The 19229-nt window shown below is 36.1% G+C and overlaps 1 protein-coding gene across 3 annotated transcripts in view; it reads left to right on the top strand.

The window, feature by feature from the left end:
- The window catches only part of INVS (inversin), a 152808-nt gene that overhangs the window by 80363 nt on the left and 53216 nt on the right, over nt 1–19229 (top strand). For 2 of the 3 annotated variants that reach the window (XM_007128404.4, XM_024126124.2), the window contains 6 exons: nt 1731–1911; nt 4200–4309; nt 7762–7933; nt 12924–13079; nt 13852–14081; nt 17895–18001. In XM_007128404.4, coding sequence (XP_007128466.1) covers nt 1731–1911; nt 4200–4309; nt 7762–7933; nt 12924–13079; nt 13852–14081; nt 17895–18001 — 956 coding nt within the window. Of the gene's footprint in view, nt 1–1730; nt 1912–3117; nt 3201–4199; nt 4310–7761; nt 7934–12923; nt 13080–13851; nt 14082–17894; nt 18002–19229 lie in introns of those variants that run through there. The other variant, XM_055087068.1, reaches the window with a different exon arrangement.

Genomic DNA, 19229 nt, shown 5'->3' with positions numbered 1-19229 from the left:
ACATATTTTAGACCTTTCCATTTTACTTTCCATGTCTCTTGACTTCTCTTTTACATTACTATCCTCTTGTCTCTTTCTGCTACATTCTGGATAATTACATCAGATCTGCCTTCCAGTTTGCCAGGTCTGTCTTCAGCTGCATCCAATCTCTTGTTTACCCTATTCATTTAGTCTTCAATCTTTGTGATTATATTTTCACTTCTAAAAGATCTACTTGGTTCTTTTTCAGATCTGCCTGATCATTTTGAGAGTTTTTGTTCCTTGCTCACATTTTATTTCATTTTTTATTTTCTTACATGTTTTATAGATAGTTATTTATATTCTTTATGTGTTAATTCCAAGATCTGAAGTCTTTGGAGGATGATTCTCACTCATAATATCTTATTTCCTTACAGATTTGGCTTTCTTTTTCTCCCTTATAAATGCGTCTAAGTCCTTGGGAGACTCAAGGGCCTAGAATACCATTGTGGTAATATTCTACTTCTTTTTTTGAAGTGTTTATAATACCTTTAATACTCTGCTTTGTAAAATAGCCTGACTGTATAGACAGCTCTAAATCTGGGATGGCCCTTCAGAGAGTTCTTAAAATTGGACAAGAGAGCTTGGCTTTGGATATGACCTAATCTGAGAAGGGACCTGACCGTGGGTGAGGTAACTCTCTTTAGCTGAAGCAATTCCAAAAGGATGACAGTAGAAAGTCATTTGCTGGCAGCACTTGCAGCAGCTGGGGAAGTCGGTCCTTTAGTCTTGAAGGGGAACCTAAGCAATGCATCATATCTGCTACAAAGATCCAGTAGAAAAATGAATAAATGTTGTGAACTGTCAATTTAAACTGAATATCCAATAAACATATGATAAAAAAAAACCACCTCATTCATAAAAGAAATACAAATTAAAACATCAGTGAAATACTTTTCATACCTATAAGGGGAAAAATGTTGTAAGTTTGATAATACTAAGTGGTTAATATGTACCAGCATGTGGGGAAATAAAAGCTTTTACACATCGTCATGGATGTGTTAATTAGTACAGCCATTTAGAGAGCAGTTTGACAATACTAGCTGAAGATACAAATATCCTTCAACCCAGCAATTTCCTATCTAGGTGTCTGGGCTAGAGAAAAATCACATGTGCTACAAAGGGACATGTAAAGAAAGCATGTTCATTGCAGCATTATTGTTAATAGTGGGAAAAAATGTAGATAACCTAAATATCCCTCAGTAGGAGAATGGTTAACTAAATAGTGGTTTAACAAATGGACTAGTATCATCATAGATACCCAAATGTATTGTGTTGAAATTAAAAATTCAAAAGTATAATTTTGAAAGAAAAAATTCAGGGATATGTATGGTATAATACATAAGTATAAATATTGAAAACACACATACAAAATTTAACTATTGGTTATGGATGTATATATATGAAACAAAAATACAAAACATATGGCTTTAGCTGAATCTGTAAGAGATAAAAAAACACAGGCAAAATGTTGATCCCTATTTAATCTATTGATAGATGGTACATGTTGTTTATTGTATCTTTTCTGTACTTTTTATAGTTAAATATGAAAATTAATTTTTAAAGATTTAGACTGTATACTTTTTTCTGAATTTATCACTTCTGCGGAGAGAGAATATGTAGGTTTCAAAAATTGCTTAGTTAATACTATGTCAAATGTGATTTAGTAAGGATTCCATGTATGTCTGAGGTCTCTGGTTCCTTAAAAATAGGATGCTGCTCCAACAGAGTCTTTACTGAACTGGCAAGACTATGAGGGTCGAACACCTCTTCACTTTGCAGTTGCTGATGGGAACTTGACAGTGGTTGATGTCTTGACCTCATACGAAAGCTGCAATATAACATCTTACGATAACTTATTTCGAACGCCTCTTCACTGGGCAGCTTTACTAGGTGAGTTGAATGTGAAACCAAGGCTCAACAGTAGGAGAAACTGCATGAGTATAGGAAATTTTCCATGGCTTCTCTCCCCATCAGCTCCCACCTCCTATTTAATTGTTTTAGTTTTTAATTGATATGTGGCACTTTATACCTAAATCCCTCTGTTGTATGCTTAAATTTTAGCAATATAAAATGTATTCTCTGTTATATATTAATTTCAACATCATGTCTTTTCATTTTTATTATAAAGGTAATGCACATTTGTTGACAAATGTAAATATAAAATAATCATCACATTCAATGCCTTTGCTTTTTTGGAGAAGGGCTTTAATTTTATGTGTGTAATTTTATGATGTTTGATTTCCTTTTCATCATATTTTCTGGTATGCCTTTGACTTAACCTTTTTGGGATCACTTTTTTAGATGAGAGAGTATATATGTGTATGTGTCTGATTTTTGGCAATCTGAGAGTCTTTCTCTTTTAGTGAAGGAGTTTTACCCACTGATAGTCATTGTTATAAATTGTATAATTTGATCTTTTTTCTGTTATTCTGCTCTTTGAGTATTATTAGTGTTTTGGTTTTTTTCCTGATTCCTTTGTTTTCTGCCTTGTGGTGTGTGGATTACATTCGTTGTTGTTTGGTTTTGGATTGCCTAATGTTTTGGGAGGATTTTTAGGTTCTACTAGTAGTTACTTTTAAATTTTTAAGCCTAAGTCAGAGTCCAGAGCAAAACTGTGTCTCTTGATTCCCATCTATTTAAAATGAGGAATTTAGCACACTTTCACTTATCATTCTTTGGGTATTTGTAAATATAATCTGATAGTAATTATTAATTAATATTAATAATTATAATAAACCATTATTATGATGGACTTAGTTTTTAAATTACACATTATCTCTTTTTTAAATGATTGCATTCAGTTTTATAGTCAGATTTATAATTATTATTTAGACTTCATTTCAAGGTGCAGTTTCATCCCTTTTCCTCTGCATTCTAGGAGGACTTTGCAAATTTGTCTCCACAGCACTAAATTGACTTGTGTTTCACAAGTTCAGCTTTCTTTCTGCCTCTTATAGATTGTATTTTAGGTTATATTTTGATTTCCTTCTCTCATCCATATTTCTTTTTATCTCAGCTTTTTTCCTTTTTATCTCCTTCCATTACCTTTTCATTTTAGATTATTTTCTTCTTAGGATATTCTGTTTCATTTCATAGAGGCCATCTCTTTGCAAATGTCAAGGATGCCAAACAGTTGCCTGAAATTTTCCTCTGGATCCTTCTCTAGATCATTTTCTGAGGTATGCTCTTCTTCTTTCTGATGGTGTTCCTTTCTCCCTGTCCTAGAGTATGTTTTCATATAGCCTTTTCTGAATTTTTCTCTTTATCTTTCAAATGAGAGATATTTAGATTGACTATGTGCATAGATTGCCTTTGATACTCTTTTTGCCCATTCATGTTATGGAGAACTCCATCTCAAACCATAGCTGGAGAGCAGGTAGACGAGCACAACTCCCACTCAAATTCCTTTTTTTCTGCCTGGCAGTGTATTCTTGCTCTGCTAATGTGGCATCTTCTTCATTGCCTCATTCCCTATACACTGAAGCAATGGCATGTATGAAATTCAGGTTTCCTAAATATACTATTACCAGGCTTATTTATTCTTTGATCCTTTCTACAGTTCTTCACTCGTGGAGACCACATCCACATCCTCCAAAGTGTACTGCAGAGCATGTTTCTCTACTACCACCTCATCATTCCTGCCCACTTGTTTTCTGGGATTTGAAATTACTGCCTAGATGTTAAAAATTGGGAGAGGGAGGTTAGAGGGGATGGATAGAAGGCCTCAGAGGTCACAAGAGTTTGTATTATAGGTTGTCCTCCTGAATAGCAGAAGAGAACAACCGTGCAGTTCTGATTGATGGTGCAATGGAACGTGGAGCCTAGGGACACTGATGGCTGAGAGGGGCTGGCTTCTAATGTGCCTTCTTCTGTTTTTATGGGCAGTTTTATAAAGTGAAGCAAGGGGATGCAGTGAGCTGATACCTAATACAGTTTTTTCTCAGTCTGGCTATTATAATTAGTCATTTCCTTCCTGGTTGAAGCATTAAGTTTTTAGTGTTGTAAGTTTTTGCCTTTGTGCTACATAATCATATATTTTTGTGAAAAGTTAGAAGAGGCTGCACTGGGCATTGTAAATGCTGGTTTATGTGCTAATGATTTTTCTTACCCCTTTCCTTTAAATAGATTATAAATGAATCAGTCCTTTTATGTGATAACTACCTTGTGTCTGCTTTCAGGCCACGCACAGATTGTCCATCTTCTTTTAGAAAGAAATAAGTCTGGAACCATCCCATCTGACAGCCAAGGAGCAACACCCTTGCACTATGCAGCTCAGAGTAACTTCGCTGTAAGTAAACCATGACAATTATCTTTTTTTATAATTAAATTTTTATTTTGATATAATTGTAAATTCACATGCAGTTGTAAGAAATAAAACAGCAAGATGCCATGTACCCTTCATTCAGTTCACTCCAGTGGTAACATCTTGCAAAAGTATAATATAATGTCATAAACTGGAAATTGATATTGATATAATCCACTGACCTTATTCAGATTTCACACTGTTACACGTACTCATTTGTGTGTTTGTGTAGCAATTATTTTTTAACAGTTGCTCATACTGTTCACTCTCTGATTCATGTGATAGTCTGAATTTTTATAAAGTTGTTAGTCACATGGGAAGTTTTAAAGAATTTTTATTTTAACTGTTCAATGTAACATTTTGCTTTACTGTAAGTGTACTTAATCTTTTTTGTTAATTGTAAGGCACTGAAGACAATCTAGTGTTTGGCAATCTATAATTGTCCTGAAGGCAGTGGGCAAGGCTTCAGAACTAGATAGACCCTTGGCTAGAATCCTGACTGTGCCATTTGCTAGCTGTATGACCTTGCATAAGTTCTTAACCTCTCTGAATCTTAGTTTCTTCATATGTAAAATGAGAATAATTATACCTTTTCTTTTAGGATTATTGTAAGGATTAGAGAAAGTTTATGACCAGTGCCTAGTGTAATACTTGGCACAGAGTAGGTATTCAAGAAATAACATTCATTGTTATTATTATTTGTGCTAATAATTTTGCATATTGTACATCTGAGAAAGTAAAAATATGAATTATTGATATATCCAAAGATATTAACTATTATTAATATTTCCTTCCTGCCACCCTTTACAGTTTACAAAGTACTTTCTCGTCCGTTATGTCTCTCAGTCCAGCCAGCAACATGATAATGTCTAGGCTGCTTCAGCCACCGGAATATGAGTGGCCACTAAGAACTAGAGACACATCCAAAGAGGCACACATTAACGCAGTCACAGTGGATTTTGCTGCCTTCTACATGAGAGCGCATAGTGAAACACCTGGTTTCATTAAATTATGAGAATGTTATCATCAGCATAGTATAATTCCATCTTCCTGACCTCCCCAAATGCACTATTGAATACACTGAATTCTTGGATTGAGAAAACATCTTATTTTCCCAATTTTCTTTCTCTCTGATACCCAGAGCAACTATAGCAATTATCCCCCTTCTTGGCATTCCTAAAAATCTATTCTATATATCACCTAAAGTTTTGGTAAACCATTATCTTCTATTATCTCCCGAGATCTCAGAAAAATACAGAGTTTTTGAGGAGGAGTTGATTCTTATTACACATAGATAAGAAATCCAATTGGCCCAGTCTAGTCAACCTATGGAAATCAGAATTCAATCCATATTTCAACATAGGCCTATGAAAGGACATGTTATCCCTCCTTACAGATGAAGAAACCAAGGTTCCAAGAGATTAAATGATTTGCTCAAGATCTTGAACCCAAGTCTTAGACTCCAAATTTAACCTATGTACAGAAACCAGTAATTAAGTAACTGTGCTAATGCAAGTAAGAAAAACGCTAGAACATTATAGATGTTTGTTCAAAGAAACACTTGCTTTAGACAATCTGCCAATTACAGAAATAGTTTTTTAATAATTATGCACATTTTATAGGCTCAATTTCAAGTCCCTTGATCTCCTGGGACTCTCTTAATTCACAAGAGGTTGTAGTTCTCTTTTTAAAAAACATCATCAACAACAACAACAGTCCCATAAAACCCTTGCAAACATTCATCATTAAGCAAACATACTCAACAAAGAAATGTTTGCAAATTATTAAAAGAAACCCCCCAAATCACCAACATTTTAAAATTTTAATTCTTTTTTTAAATAAATTTATTTATTTATTTATTTTTGGCTGCATCAGGTCTTCATTGCTGCACATGGGCTTTCTCTAGTTGTGGCGAGCGGGGGCTACTCTTCGTTGCAGTGCGCGGGCTTCTCATTGCGGTGGCTTGTTGTGGACACGGGCTGTAGTGCGCAGGCTTCAGTAGTTGTGGCACGTGGGCTCAGTAGTTCTGGCTCGCAAGCTCTAGAGTGCAGGCTCAGTAGTTGTGGCACATGGGCTCAGTTGCTCCGCAGCATGTGCGATCTTCCTGGACCAGGGGTTGAACCTGTGTCCCCTGCACTGGATTCTTAACCACCAGAGAAGTCCCCAAATTTTATTTCTTTATTCAAATCTACTTAATAAGGACATACACTAGATCCTAAGGAGCACTAAGCTGTAATACCTCAGTAGCTCAACATCTAGTTTTAAGACTAGGAAGCAGTGTGTGTTACAGTGGAAAGAGTGCAGTGATTTAACCCTGCATTCTACTCCTGTTAACTGCTACCAATGTTTATATGACCTTGAGTCTAAATATCATCTGTGAAATGAGGAGCTGGATGAGATGAGCCCTTAAATTTTTTCTTGCTCTGAAATATTGATCATCAACATTTTGTACATTTTTGGCCAACTCACAGCCTCCAGAAATTGTTTTTTTCTGAAACTATTTTATTTCCATTCAAGCAAAAGTTTCTATGATCTTCCTAAAAGCTTAAGCATCTGAGTTTTGAGGAAAGATGCAATTTTAAATGCTATGAATATTAACCCCCATTAAAATTGTTTGTTTGGTTTTTTTTGTTTTTTTTTTATTTGGCTGTGTTGGGTCTTCATTTCTGTGCAAGGGCTTTCTCTAGTTGCAGCTAGTGGGGGCCACTCCTCATCGCGGTGCGCGGGCCTCTCACTATTACGGCCTCTCTTGTTGCGGAGCACAGGCTCCGAGACACACAGGCTCCGAGACACGCAGGCTCAGTAGTTGTGGCTCACGGGCCCAGTTGCTCCGCAGCATGTGGGATCTTCCCAGACCAGGGCTCAAACCCATGTCCCCTGCATTGGCAGGCAGATTCTCAACCACTGCACCACCAGGGAAGCCCAAATTTGTTAAACACTATTAGAATTACTAAGGGTCCTAATTTTTGTATGATTCTATACAGGAAGGACCTTGAATGTAGGAAATGCTGAATAAATATTCGTTTAGATGAATTGAACACTGCATTTCTCAGTAACCACCCATAATTACTTGATAAATGCACTATTTTTAAAAATAGCAACAAAACATACAGTGAGAGAATGTATTATGCTTCTCTGCAGTTGAGTTTTTAAACTTAATTGAGGATGATCATTCTCAATTATTAGAATGTTGAATGAGGGAGTTAGGTTTTATTTTTGAAGTGCTATGAAAACTAAAACCAATGTATAAGGACAGAAGATTGTTACTTTCAATGGAAATTGTAATTTCATTATTCATAAAAAGATAATTTCATTTGATTCAAAAGTAGAGGAAAAAATACTTTGCTTCTTAGTGGAAGTCACATATAACACTGGCTTTCTTACCAAAGAAAATGCCACTCTCTTGTCTCAAATTTTTAAATGAAGTTTTCTTACAGGAAACAGTTAAAGTGTTTCTAAAACATCCTTCAGTAAAAGATGATTCAGACCTTGAAGGAAGAACATCCTTTATGTGGGCTGCTGGGAAAGGCAGTGATGACGTCCTTAGGACTATGCTGAGTTTAAAATCTGACATTGACATTAACATGGCAGACAAATATGGAGGTACAGGTAAGAACTGGCAGACATATTCAGTTTGCTTTCATTCAAGCTTCAAAGTGTAGATGGTGCTATTTTGCAAAATAGTAAGTTGAAACCATTGTTCCTAATCTGATATTGTTTGACTTTCATCTTAACTTTTTAAGTTTAGGTTGCCAGGACATCACTCCAACGGCTTTATTTCTTCCAACTATTATGGCTAAAATCAGCCTGTGTTTCTACCAAGTGAATCTTGGCATTTGATTTACAAGCCTTGTTGCTCCTTAGACATGATTGTGGGAACTCTTCTGATCATATATCTTTGTGTAAAAAAGAATGAACCTGCATTTTAAAACTATACATACCTAGCAATTATTAACTATATTTTCAAACATTTAGAATTACATTTTAGAGAACGCACACATCTAAGTATGTTCTCACCAGTCTCATTTAATATGCTCTTTTCTCAGTTTTGAACAGCATTGCTGCATCCTGAATCTCCCATTTCAGAGTTAACCTCCCATGGCTCTAGGAGCTTCAAAGCTTCAAAAGTTCTTACTAGGTGCTTCCTTTAATCTCTTTTTCTAATAAGAGAGCCCTCTAACTATGTGTTGATTAGTAAGAGAAGTATAAGTTTTTTAACACTCATTGTCACCTTAGAGGTGTCTTCCTTATATACTGCAGTCAGCCCTCTGTATCTGAGGGTTTTGCATCTGCGGATATGGAAGCCTGACTTGTATTCACTGTACTATACCATCTTATATAAGGGTCTTGAGCATCTTCAGATTTTGGTATCTATAGAGGCTCCTGGAACCAATCCCCCACAGATATCGAGGGACACCTGTATATCCAAATTGCAAGTCAGAAAGAGAAAGAAAAATCACACAACAGCACAATAACACTGAACAGAACAAAACCTCAGCTATGAGCTTCTCAATGTTATGGTTTTTTATTTGTAGAAACATACTAGAGCTGTTTGCACCTACCTGTTATCCTAGATAAGATCTTTCTTGACCACCGACACTATTGATGTAGCACTTGGGGGACAGAGGGGAATGGAGTTGCTACACCTCGTATCTCCCTCCCTATACCTAGACCATCGCACCTTCTAATTTTTTAAAAAGAGTTTTTAGGTAATATCAATTTGGATAAAGCCTTTAGCTTTTGAAAGTATTGAATATTTCTATAGCAGAGCTTCATAGTAGACCTTAAGCTTCTTAAGGAGTATTGTACAGACACATAGGACATTGAGTTTATAAATGATCTGAATATTTCATTTTTTTGTCAGACTTGTATTAGTATGCAGTCTTTATCCCTAGCATCGCTCTTTGTTTAACTTTTCATGTATTTTTATAAAGTATGGGCTATAGGATACTTGCATTCTGCCAACCAAAGTTGCCTTTCTGATGTGCATCATGGTTGGGATTGAGACATAAATTCCTCTCAATTTCATTCATTCCCTGGGCTCTTTATCCTAAGGAGATTTTATTATATGTCAGAGATACCTTCCTGACATTTCTCTTCTATGCAGGTGAATTCCTTTCCATCATCCCTCTACAGAGTTGTTTTCCCTTAATTAAAAATGAGTTCTTATCAATAGCAATATATGGGTATTATTTGGATCTTGATTTAAATAAATCAATTACAAAAAAATTATAAAGCTCTCAGGAAAATGTGAGCACTATCTGGATATTTGATATTACAAAACTTTTGTTAATATTTTTTAGGTATGAAAATGGGCCTATCTTTTCTTTGCATGGCTGGGGCTGGGGTTCTGCAAACCACATTCCCTCTTTGCCAGCAGGGGAGTCAGCCCATAGCGGGCAGTACAGGGAGACTGGAAAGCTGGAAGAGGAGCATGGGAGTGCACCTTCCCGTTTGCTTCCTATTCTTGTTTTTGTTTCCCGTTCCTGTCAGCATTACCCTAGTAAGTCTTACACAACAGAGCACTGAGAGCTTGTTCCAGTGGCAACAGTTAATTTCACTTTGCAGTTTTTCCAGCACTCACGGTAGCAGCCAAAGAGCACCCTCCTCAGAGATACCAGCAACAGCCAAACAAAGCCCCTCCTCTGAGGTCTGAGTTTCAGCTCTGCCGGGTGCCTCTTCTGAGCGTTTAAAGTTGTAATAATTCCATCCTCTTCTTTTTGTTTCCTCAGTCTTAGAATTGCTAGCAGTTTTCTGCATTTACTGCCTCTGTGATACCTTAGGGTTCCCTTTTTGCTTTTTCAGTTCTTCAGTACAAAGGTAGCAGTTCTTCATATTGAATTCTATCTGTTAGAGTATATGAGAGATACTCTGACTGATACAGTGGTTGTGTTTAAAAAAAGAATCCTTGTCTTTCAGACATACTAAAATATTCACAAACGGAAGCATATGACTCTAGAATTTTCTTCAAAAAATCAGAAGTGGGGGAATGGATAGCAGTTAGATGGAACAAGATTAGCCAACACATAATTGTTGAATCTGGGTGACAACAATATTGAGTTCACTGGACTATTATTGCCTTTACTTTTGAATATGTTTGAAATTTTCCATAACAGAAAGTTATTGAAAATAATTTTTAAAGCTCCTAGGTAAACTTGTGGTACTTTTTCAAAAGGGGAGCAGCAATAGTAGTCTAAGATAGTTTTAAAATAAATGAAAATAGTCAGAATGGGGAATTTCCTTTGATAAAATCATTAATTCTATCTTATGCTTTATTGAAATTTTGTCTGTTTTTTAAAAATTTGACATTGATATTTGTCTGAATAGTATCTGTTGCATACCTGAAGCCACATTACATAATTGTAGAATTTCAGAATTTAAAAGTACCTTAAAATTAAATCTAGTCCAGGGTTTTCCAAACCATGTTCTTCAGAACAACACGTTCCTATAGAGGTACCTGAAATGTTGCTGAGGGATAAATGCTTAACTGGGTAACCCTCTACCCCTACTTTAGTCAGAACCACTCAACTCTTAACTATTTTATATGTTGGATGTTGTATAAAATTTCATCTGGGAGAAAAAAAAAAGCATTCTTATGCTCTTAAATGTGAAAATCACAGAACTCTCACAGATATATCATGCCTTAATTTGCCTTATAACATTCTCACCAGTGTTTTTCAGCCTCTGGTTGAACGGCTCCGATATAGAGAACCCATTACTTCCATCTTAATCTCACTCTATTAGGGTGCGCTTCCTTATACTGAGCCAAAATTTGTCAAACTGAATGTTCCACTCTGTGTTGTCTTCCATATGACACACTTCAGATTTTTGAAGTCTCTCACACCCATCTGAATCTTGTCTAGGCCAAACTAACATTCAGCCCTTTAGGTCAGGCTTTTCAAACTCAAGTATGCATGAGAATTACTAGGGGTGTTCCCAGACTAGATAGAGATCCTACATCAAATCCTGTCAACAAGTCCTGTTGACTCCACTCCAAAATATAATCTAAATCTTGCTGCTTCTCTCCATCTCCATTCCTGTCACCCTAGTTCAAGCCACCACTGTTTTCACCCAGTCAACTGCGCTAGTGTTAACTGGTCTCCCTGCTTACACTCTAATTTACTATAATGCATTCTCAAAACAGCTAGAGTGATCTGTTGAAAGCATAAATCAAATATCACTCACCTACGTAAAGCCCTTCAGTGTCTTCCATCACTCTGACCTGTATGGCCATTTATGATCTGGCCTTTTCTACCTTTCTGACTTACCTCATTCTCACTCATTGTGCTGCAGCTTCTTTGCCTTCCTTAAACACATAGATTCATTCCTATCCCTGTACTCATTGTTCTCTTTGCCCAGACTACTCTCCCTTGAGATCTCTGCTTTGCTGTCTCTTTTTTATGATTTACTCTCAACTTAAATGTCAGCGCCTTAGCAAGGCTTTCCCTGACCACCAATCAAAAGTAATCCCCCGGTCACTCTATATATCAAAATACTTTTTACTTCTTTAATTATACCATCCATCACCATCTAATACTTAAATGTTATTACTCCGGTGTTTTTGTCTTGTTTTGTTTTGCTTCCTCTATGAGAATATAACCTTAGCTATCTTGTTCCCTGCTGAATTCCCAGCATTATATTAGTACCCAGTCCGCAATAGCTTCTCAACAAATCCCCAGGAATCTGCATTTCATAGGCATCCCAGGTTTGGTCCATGGATCACACTTTATGAAAGAAACATTATCCTAGACAGTATAGAGCGATAATCCTTAGAAAGAATTGGCCCAGGCCTCTAGACAGTTATCCTGAAAAATTCAGAATTTAGAGAGTGATGAATTAAATAGAATTTCAAGAGTAATCTAGAGTGATGACATAAGCACTAGAGTGGAATAATGTAGGCAGGGATCAGCGTAACATGAAACTCACACATAGTCAAAATTACTCTTTCAAACCCTGTACCAGAGAGGAGACTACATTCCATCTCACTTTTTTCTCCAATATTGAAATGAATTGCTGTTTTTGAAATTGGGCCCTGAGGAAATAGCTGGCTTGCATTTGGAGCCATGTTGTATGAAAAATACGCTCAGTGCAGTAAGATACACATACTCTTAGTACCATGTGGGTACACAGACCAACTGCAGGAATAGCACAGGTAACCAACTGAAGGAACAGTAGATTGACGGTCCCGTCACACAACCCCTCAGAGACATATACTAATTGAGTGGGTTTGTGGGCAGAATTGCCTGCATCATTTAAATCATTTCTCTTTGTCATTTTTTGTTCTCTTACTCTCTTAGAAAGAGGAAAAGATAATAAACTAGTAACTGAGAAGAGGAGACCATTTCAGAATAACAGCATGGAAAGGAAGAAAACAGTGAGATGAGAAAGGTAGAAGGAAAGGGGAAAAGTGTGAGTAATACATATGAATAGAAAGAAAGATAGAAATCTATAAAAGTTAAAAAATAGAGAATCCTGAAGATTAAATTGCATTTAGCCAAAATGATGAGAAAATCAAAAGTGAAGAAGACACATAGTTAGGATAATAAAAAGGTAAAGCTGTTATTTGGAAGTTCTTCACTTTCTTTCGCTCCCTTTTTAGCTTTACATGCTGCTGCCCTTTCTGGCCATGTCAGCACCGTGAAGTTATTATTGGAAAATAATGCTCAAGTAGATGCTACTGATGTCATGAAACATACTCCACTTTTCCGAGCCTGTGAGATGGGACACAAAGATGTGATTCAGACACTCATCAAAGGTTAGTTATTAAGAGTGCTCCTAACAAGTCACTCTCAAAAGGTAGGATTTCTTGCATTCACCTTTTTTTAAAAATAGATTTATTTTATTTATTTATTTATTTATTTATTTTTGGCTGCGTTGGGTCTTCATTGCTGCATGCGGGCTTTCTCTAGTTGATGCGAGTGGGGGCTACCCTTCGTTGTGGTGCGCAGGCTTCTCATTGCGGTGGCTTCTCTTGCTGCGGAGCATGGGCTCTAGGCGCGCGGGCTTCAGTAGTTGTGGCTCGCGGGCTCTAGAGTGCAGGCTCAGTAGTTGTGGAGCACGGGCTTAGTTGCTCCACAGCATGTGGGATCTTCCCAGACCAGGGCTCGAACCCGTGTCCCCTGCATTGGCAGGCAGATTCTCAACCCCTGCGCCACCAGGGAAGCCCCTGCATTTGCCTTTTGAAATACAGCTTTACATGGCAGAGAGCTGCCTGGGTAGAAGGATGGGGAAAAGAGCCTGGCATCAGGAAACTCAAAGGTTCACTGCTAGCTCCATCTGTTAGTAGCTGTTAGATTTGCGAAAAGTCACTGCAGCTGCCTGATCCTCAGTTTCACGTTATGTAAAAGGGGAAGGAGTCCTACCCTGACCAGCTCACAGGCTTATTGTAAAAATCTGAAGTAGATGATATACATGAAAGCTTTTTGCTAAGAGTAAAGCATTTAAAGGACTGTTGTTATATTTTTTAAACTTCTTCTTGATAAATGCTCTCTGTATTAGACATTTTCATTATATTTTTGCTTTTTCAGGTGGAGCAAGGGTAGATCTAGTCGACCAAGATGGACATTCTCTTCTACACTGGGCCGCGCTGGGAGGAAATGCTGATGTCTGCCAGATATTGATAGAAAATAAGATCAACCCAAATGTGCAGGATTATGCAGGAAGAACCCCACTGCAGTGCGCTGCATATGGGGGATATATCAACTGCATGGCCGTGCTCATGGAAAATAACGCAGACCCTAACATTCAAGACAAAGAGGTAGAAATTCTACGTCTTTTTTATATTGTCTGCTCCAAAGTGTTTGGAGCATTGCTTCTTTGCTAACTAAAATTAAGGAAGACAACAATTTACCAAGTGAAGAGATCACTCACAAATCTGTTAATTAAAAGTGATTTGTATTTGTCCATGTTCTCTTCTAGTCCTTGCCTATATATCCGTATATAATTTAACAAAGTCATCATATAGAACGGGAACAGTTTGATAACTTTTATAAAATATATATACATGGCATATGATTATAGGTATATAAATATATATATCATATGATTTTACAAACCACATTTTGTTTTGCTCCCTCAGAATTATCACCAGTACTTTTTCAATTGGTATATAATTTTTTTCATAATCATGGATGCTTAATATTCCAAAGTTCTAAGAGCTTTCTGTAAAATAACTCATTCACTCCTCACAGCAAGTCTATAAAGTAGTTACTATTATCATCCCTGTTTTACAGAGGCGGAAATTGAAGCTCATGGAGCTTAAATAATTACCCTAAGGTGACAACAGTGGTGGGACTATTGGGGGGGAGTCAGGTCCAAGCTATGCCTGTAACCTAGACTTTAGAATTAAATCAGTAACTTCCTACTGCTGGATACTTTTTCATTATTTATAGAACATGTTGCATTAATCATCTTTGTGCATTTAACTTTTTCCTTTTGGGTTTATTCGCTTAGAATAATTTCATGTAAGTGAGATTTTTGAATCAAAGTAATGAATGGTATATGAATGTGACTAGGCTCCGGTATATACTGTCACACCAATTATTAAAACGCACAGGTTAATCTATGCTTCCCTCAGCTATGTAGCAGTGTATTGATTTCTCTCAATTTAGCCAATATTGACATATTTTGCTAGTTTACTTACTTTAACTCTTTAAAAATACTAGCATATTGTGTTTTCCAAGTCAGAAAATATATTCCCTATTAATTCATTGAATAAGTATTTGTCAAGATTGTTACTATATGTGAAAGTAACATAATGAAAAATGTGTAAAATATGGTCCCTATACCAATGTTATTAGAAATGCATCTTTAATACTTTGTTGCACCTTGTACATTTTTTTTTACAAGTTCATACATTAGTAGTATATTACTTATGCAAGCTACTTCCCATTTCTGTTAGTTTGCATGTGTACTGTTTTGGACTATCCAAATAAACAATCATGCTGTCTGTGAACAATAACATTTTTATTTCTTTCTTTCCAACTCTTATGACTTTCATTTCTTTGTCTTGCTTATTGAACTAGCTAGGACTGCCAATGCAATGTTGAATAGAACTGGTGATAGCTGACATCCATAAGTCATTCAGGCTTCTCAGGGGAAAGCTTTAAATATTTCACCATTGAATATGATGTTTGCTATAGGTTCTCTTATATTTTTGGTTGCTAAGAGTTCTTCTAAATCACAGTTAGCTGTTTAATTTTCATCAGATACTCTATCTGCATCTATCAACATGATTATGTTATTTTTTCTACTCTTTGCTATTAATGTGGTAAATTACATTGATTACATTGTCCTACTTATGATATATTTTTGAAATATATATATTGATGGACTTTTGTTTGCTAATATTATGAGATTTTTGCATTTATGCTCATGAGAGAGATTGACCTATAATTTTCCTTTCTTGTATTGTCAGGTTTTGGTAGCAAGGTTACATTGACCTTATAAAAAGAGTTAGGGAGTAGTCCCTCTTTTCTTATTCTCCTAAAGAATTTGTGTAAGATTGTGTCAAATTCTTCTTTAAATGTTTGGAAGAATTCCCTGCTGAAGTCATCTGGTCTAGGGGTTTTCTTTGTGCAAAGGTTGTTAATAACTGATTCAGCTTCATTAATAATTAAAAGACAATTCAGATTTTCTAATCATTTTCCGTTCGGCTTTGGTAAGTTGCATTTTTTTGAGAAATTTATCCATTTTATTAAAAATGTCAAATGTATTCACATAAAGTTCATCAGACATTCTCTTTTCTTTTTTATATCTGTAAGACCTGTAATGATTTCCTCTTATTCATTCCATACATTGGTAATACATGTTGTCTCTTTTCCTTTTTTAAAAAAAATTCAGTCTTGCTTATTCATCTCTTCAAAGGACTCCAGTCTTTTTTTATTCTCTATATTTTAAGTTTTTCACTATTTCATTGGTATTTACTCTTATCTTTATTATTTCCTGCCATCTGCTTACATCAGATTTGATTTAATATTTTTTAAAAGATTCTTTTGATGAAAGTTTAAATCATTGATTTTTTTCAATATTTTTTTCAATATATGTATTTAAGCATGTTTCTTATTCTAAGCATGCTTTAGCTGCATCTTACAAATTTGTATAAATTGTACGATCACTGTCATTCAACTCAAACACTGTCTGATTTCCATTTTGATTTATTATTTGACCCATAGATTATTTAGAAGTGTATTGTTTAATTTCCAGGCAGTTGGGCATTTTCTCATTATCTTTTTGTTATTGATTATATTGGTTTCCTATTGCTGCTATAACAAATTACCAGAACCTTAGTGTCTTAGAATAACACAAATTTATTATCTTACTGTTCTGGAGGTCAGAAGTCCAAAATGTCCTAAAAACCAAGGTGTTGGCAGGACTTCATTCTCTTTGGAGGCTCTAGGAGAGAATCTGCTTCCTTGACTTTTCCAACTTCTAGATGCTGCCCACATTCTGTGGCTTGTGGCTGCATTCCTCACAGCTAGCAGTGACTGGCTGAGTCTCGCTCACGCTCCATCACTCTGACATTCACCTTCTGCCTCTCTCTGTCACTTACTTATAAGGACCCTTGTGGTTATATTGGGCCCACCTGGATAATCCAGTATAATCTCCCCAACTCAGAGTGAGATGATTAGTAACTTTAATTCCATCCACAACCTTAATTCCCCCTTTCCATTTAATATGACATAGTTACAGATTCCAGAGATTAGGATGTAGACATCTTTGCAAGGGAGTTCCTTCTTCTACCTCCCAAACTGATTTGTAGCTTAAATTTTACTGTAGTTAAATAACATACTCTGAACTATTTTAATCTTTCAAAAGCTTGAGGAATGTCCCTACACATGGTTGATTTTGGTAAATGTTCTATGTATACTTGAAAAGGGTACTAATTTTGTCATTGTTCGATGCAATGTTTTATATACATATCACTTAGTTCAAATTTTACATTGTATTGTTCATGCCTTCTATATCTTTACTGCTTTTTTATCTATTTGTTCTATCAACTATTGTAAAGATGGGTTAAAAATTTCCCACTGTGATTATGGATATGACTATCTCCCCTTTCAATTTTGTCAATTTTAATCCTGTATATTTAGAAGCTGTGCTATTATGTGCATACAGATTTAGGATTGTGATAGCTTCCTCTTTGACTCCTTTAACACTATGAAGTATTCCTTTTTATCTCTAGCAATGCTTCAAGCCTTTTTTATCTTTCATGACATTGAAATGTTTTAAGAATACAGGCCATTTATTTTATAGAATTTCACTCAATTTGAGTTTGCCTAATGATTCATCATAATTAGATTCAAGTTTTACATTTTAGGTTGGAATATTGCATAAGTGATATTGAATTCTTAGGGTATCACTTCTGGAGACATTTGATGCCTCTTAACATAGTATTAATTTTGATCATTTGGTTAAGATACAGTCCATTTTCTCCACTGTATACTTAATATTTTCTCTTTTTGTAATTAAGCAATTTGAGAGAAGTGTTTATATATTTGAGTCATCATAAATAACTCTGTATCCAAAAATACCGACACCAGATGTACTTGATTTTTCTTTATGCTTATAGGGAAGGACAGCTTTGCACTGGTCCTGTAACAATGGATACCTTGATGCCATTAAATTACTACTAGACTTTGCTGCTTTCCCTAATCAGATGGAAAACAATGAAGAGAGGTAAGCCATTGATAAAAGGAATATATTGTTGTTTATCTCACATGCTTTCTGCCATATTTTAAAAATCTCAAGTTTGGATATTGGTTCAGAAATAAGTACATTCATAACGAAACACTACACTAAGAAATCCTGAACCAGAAGAACAGAACAAAAGTTCTATGCAGTGTTGATTTAGAATCATGGGATTTTAAAGCTACTCAGAACTTTAGATATTACCTAGGGCAAGCTCACATTTTCCAGATGAAGAAATTAGGGCTTCTGGCTTTTGGCTAGTAGCATCAAGTCAGGGGAGTCCTGACTGACCAGGACTACGAATTCACTTAGGCCAGCGGAATGTGTTATATATTCAAGAAGTTTCTCTCGATGAAGAGGATATTATCAGTTAGTGGACAGAGGTGCCACCATGCAGCATGAAAAAATAAGGAGAAACTAAGATGAAAGTTTGGGATTTTAATTTAAATACAGACTTCTTGAATAATATGAGATCCACAGATTTAGGCTGGAGTTGTTGTCCAAGAACGCAGGCCCAATAAAAAGGACTAGACATAGTGTGAAGTCTAAGCAAGAGAGATTCTTGATGGTCTTGGATCTAGGAAGATTCTAGTAACTTGTAGGTAACGAATAAGATGGTAATCAGATTTCCATACCTGAGTCCCCCCAGCCCAGGTCTGTGCTTTAGTTTTCATTGTTCATGGATGCTGTCACTAAAGTGGCCCTGCAGTGACACCATCCCCACACTCTTGGTCACCACCAGCTCCTTCTGTCAGGAGGTGGGAAACTGTAGGAAAGAGGCTTTCTCTAGGCCTGCTGTCTTAGAGGAAACATGGGGCCTTCATCTTTCCCACTTCTTTCAGAACCTTTCCCCATTAGTTATACCTCCATCTGTTATTCTCCAGTTCTCTGTCTTCTGAAGTTTGTCTTCTTTGCCTTCTCACACTGTCTTCCCTGCCTCCATTTCTTCATCATCACATTTAGACTGAAATCTGTGTCTGAATGGTCACTGACAAATTCCTAGTTGATAAATCACATGATGTTTTCATGATGTCTTCTCTGCCCACCCTCACTGGCCTTTCTTTATCTCCTTTCTGTTGCCTCCTCATCTTTACCTTATTGAGCCTATATCTTCTCTAAGCTTCTGTGACAGTATATTTTCTTCTATTTTATTTTATTTATTTATTTATTTTGGCCGTGCCTCACAGTTTGCGGGATCCCCGACCAGGGATCAAAC

Source organism: Physeter macrocephalus, chromosome 9 (genome assembly GCF_002837175.3).
Source record: "Physeter macrocephalus isolate SW-GA chromosome 9, ASM283717v5, whole genome shotgun sequence".
In the NCBI taxonomy this organism is placed as follows: Eukaryota; Metazoa; Chordata; class Mammalia; order Artiodactyla; family Physeteridae; genus Physeter; species Physeter macrocephalus.
The sequence above is the reverse complement of the archived record's forward strand: the minus strand, read 5'-3'. Positions and strand labels throughout refer to the sequence as shown.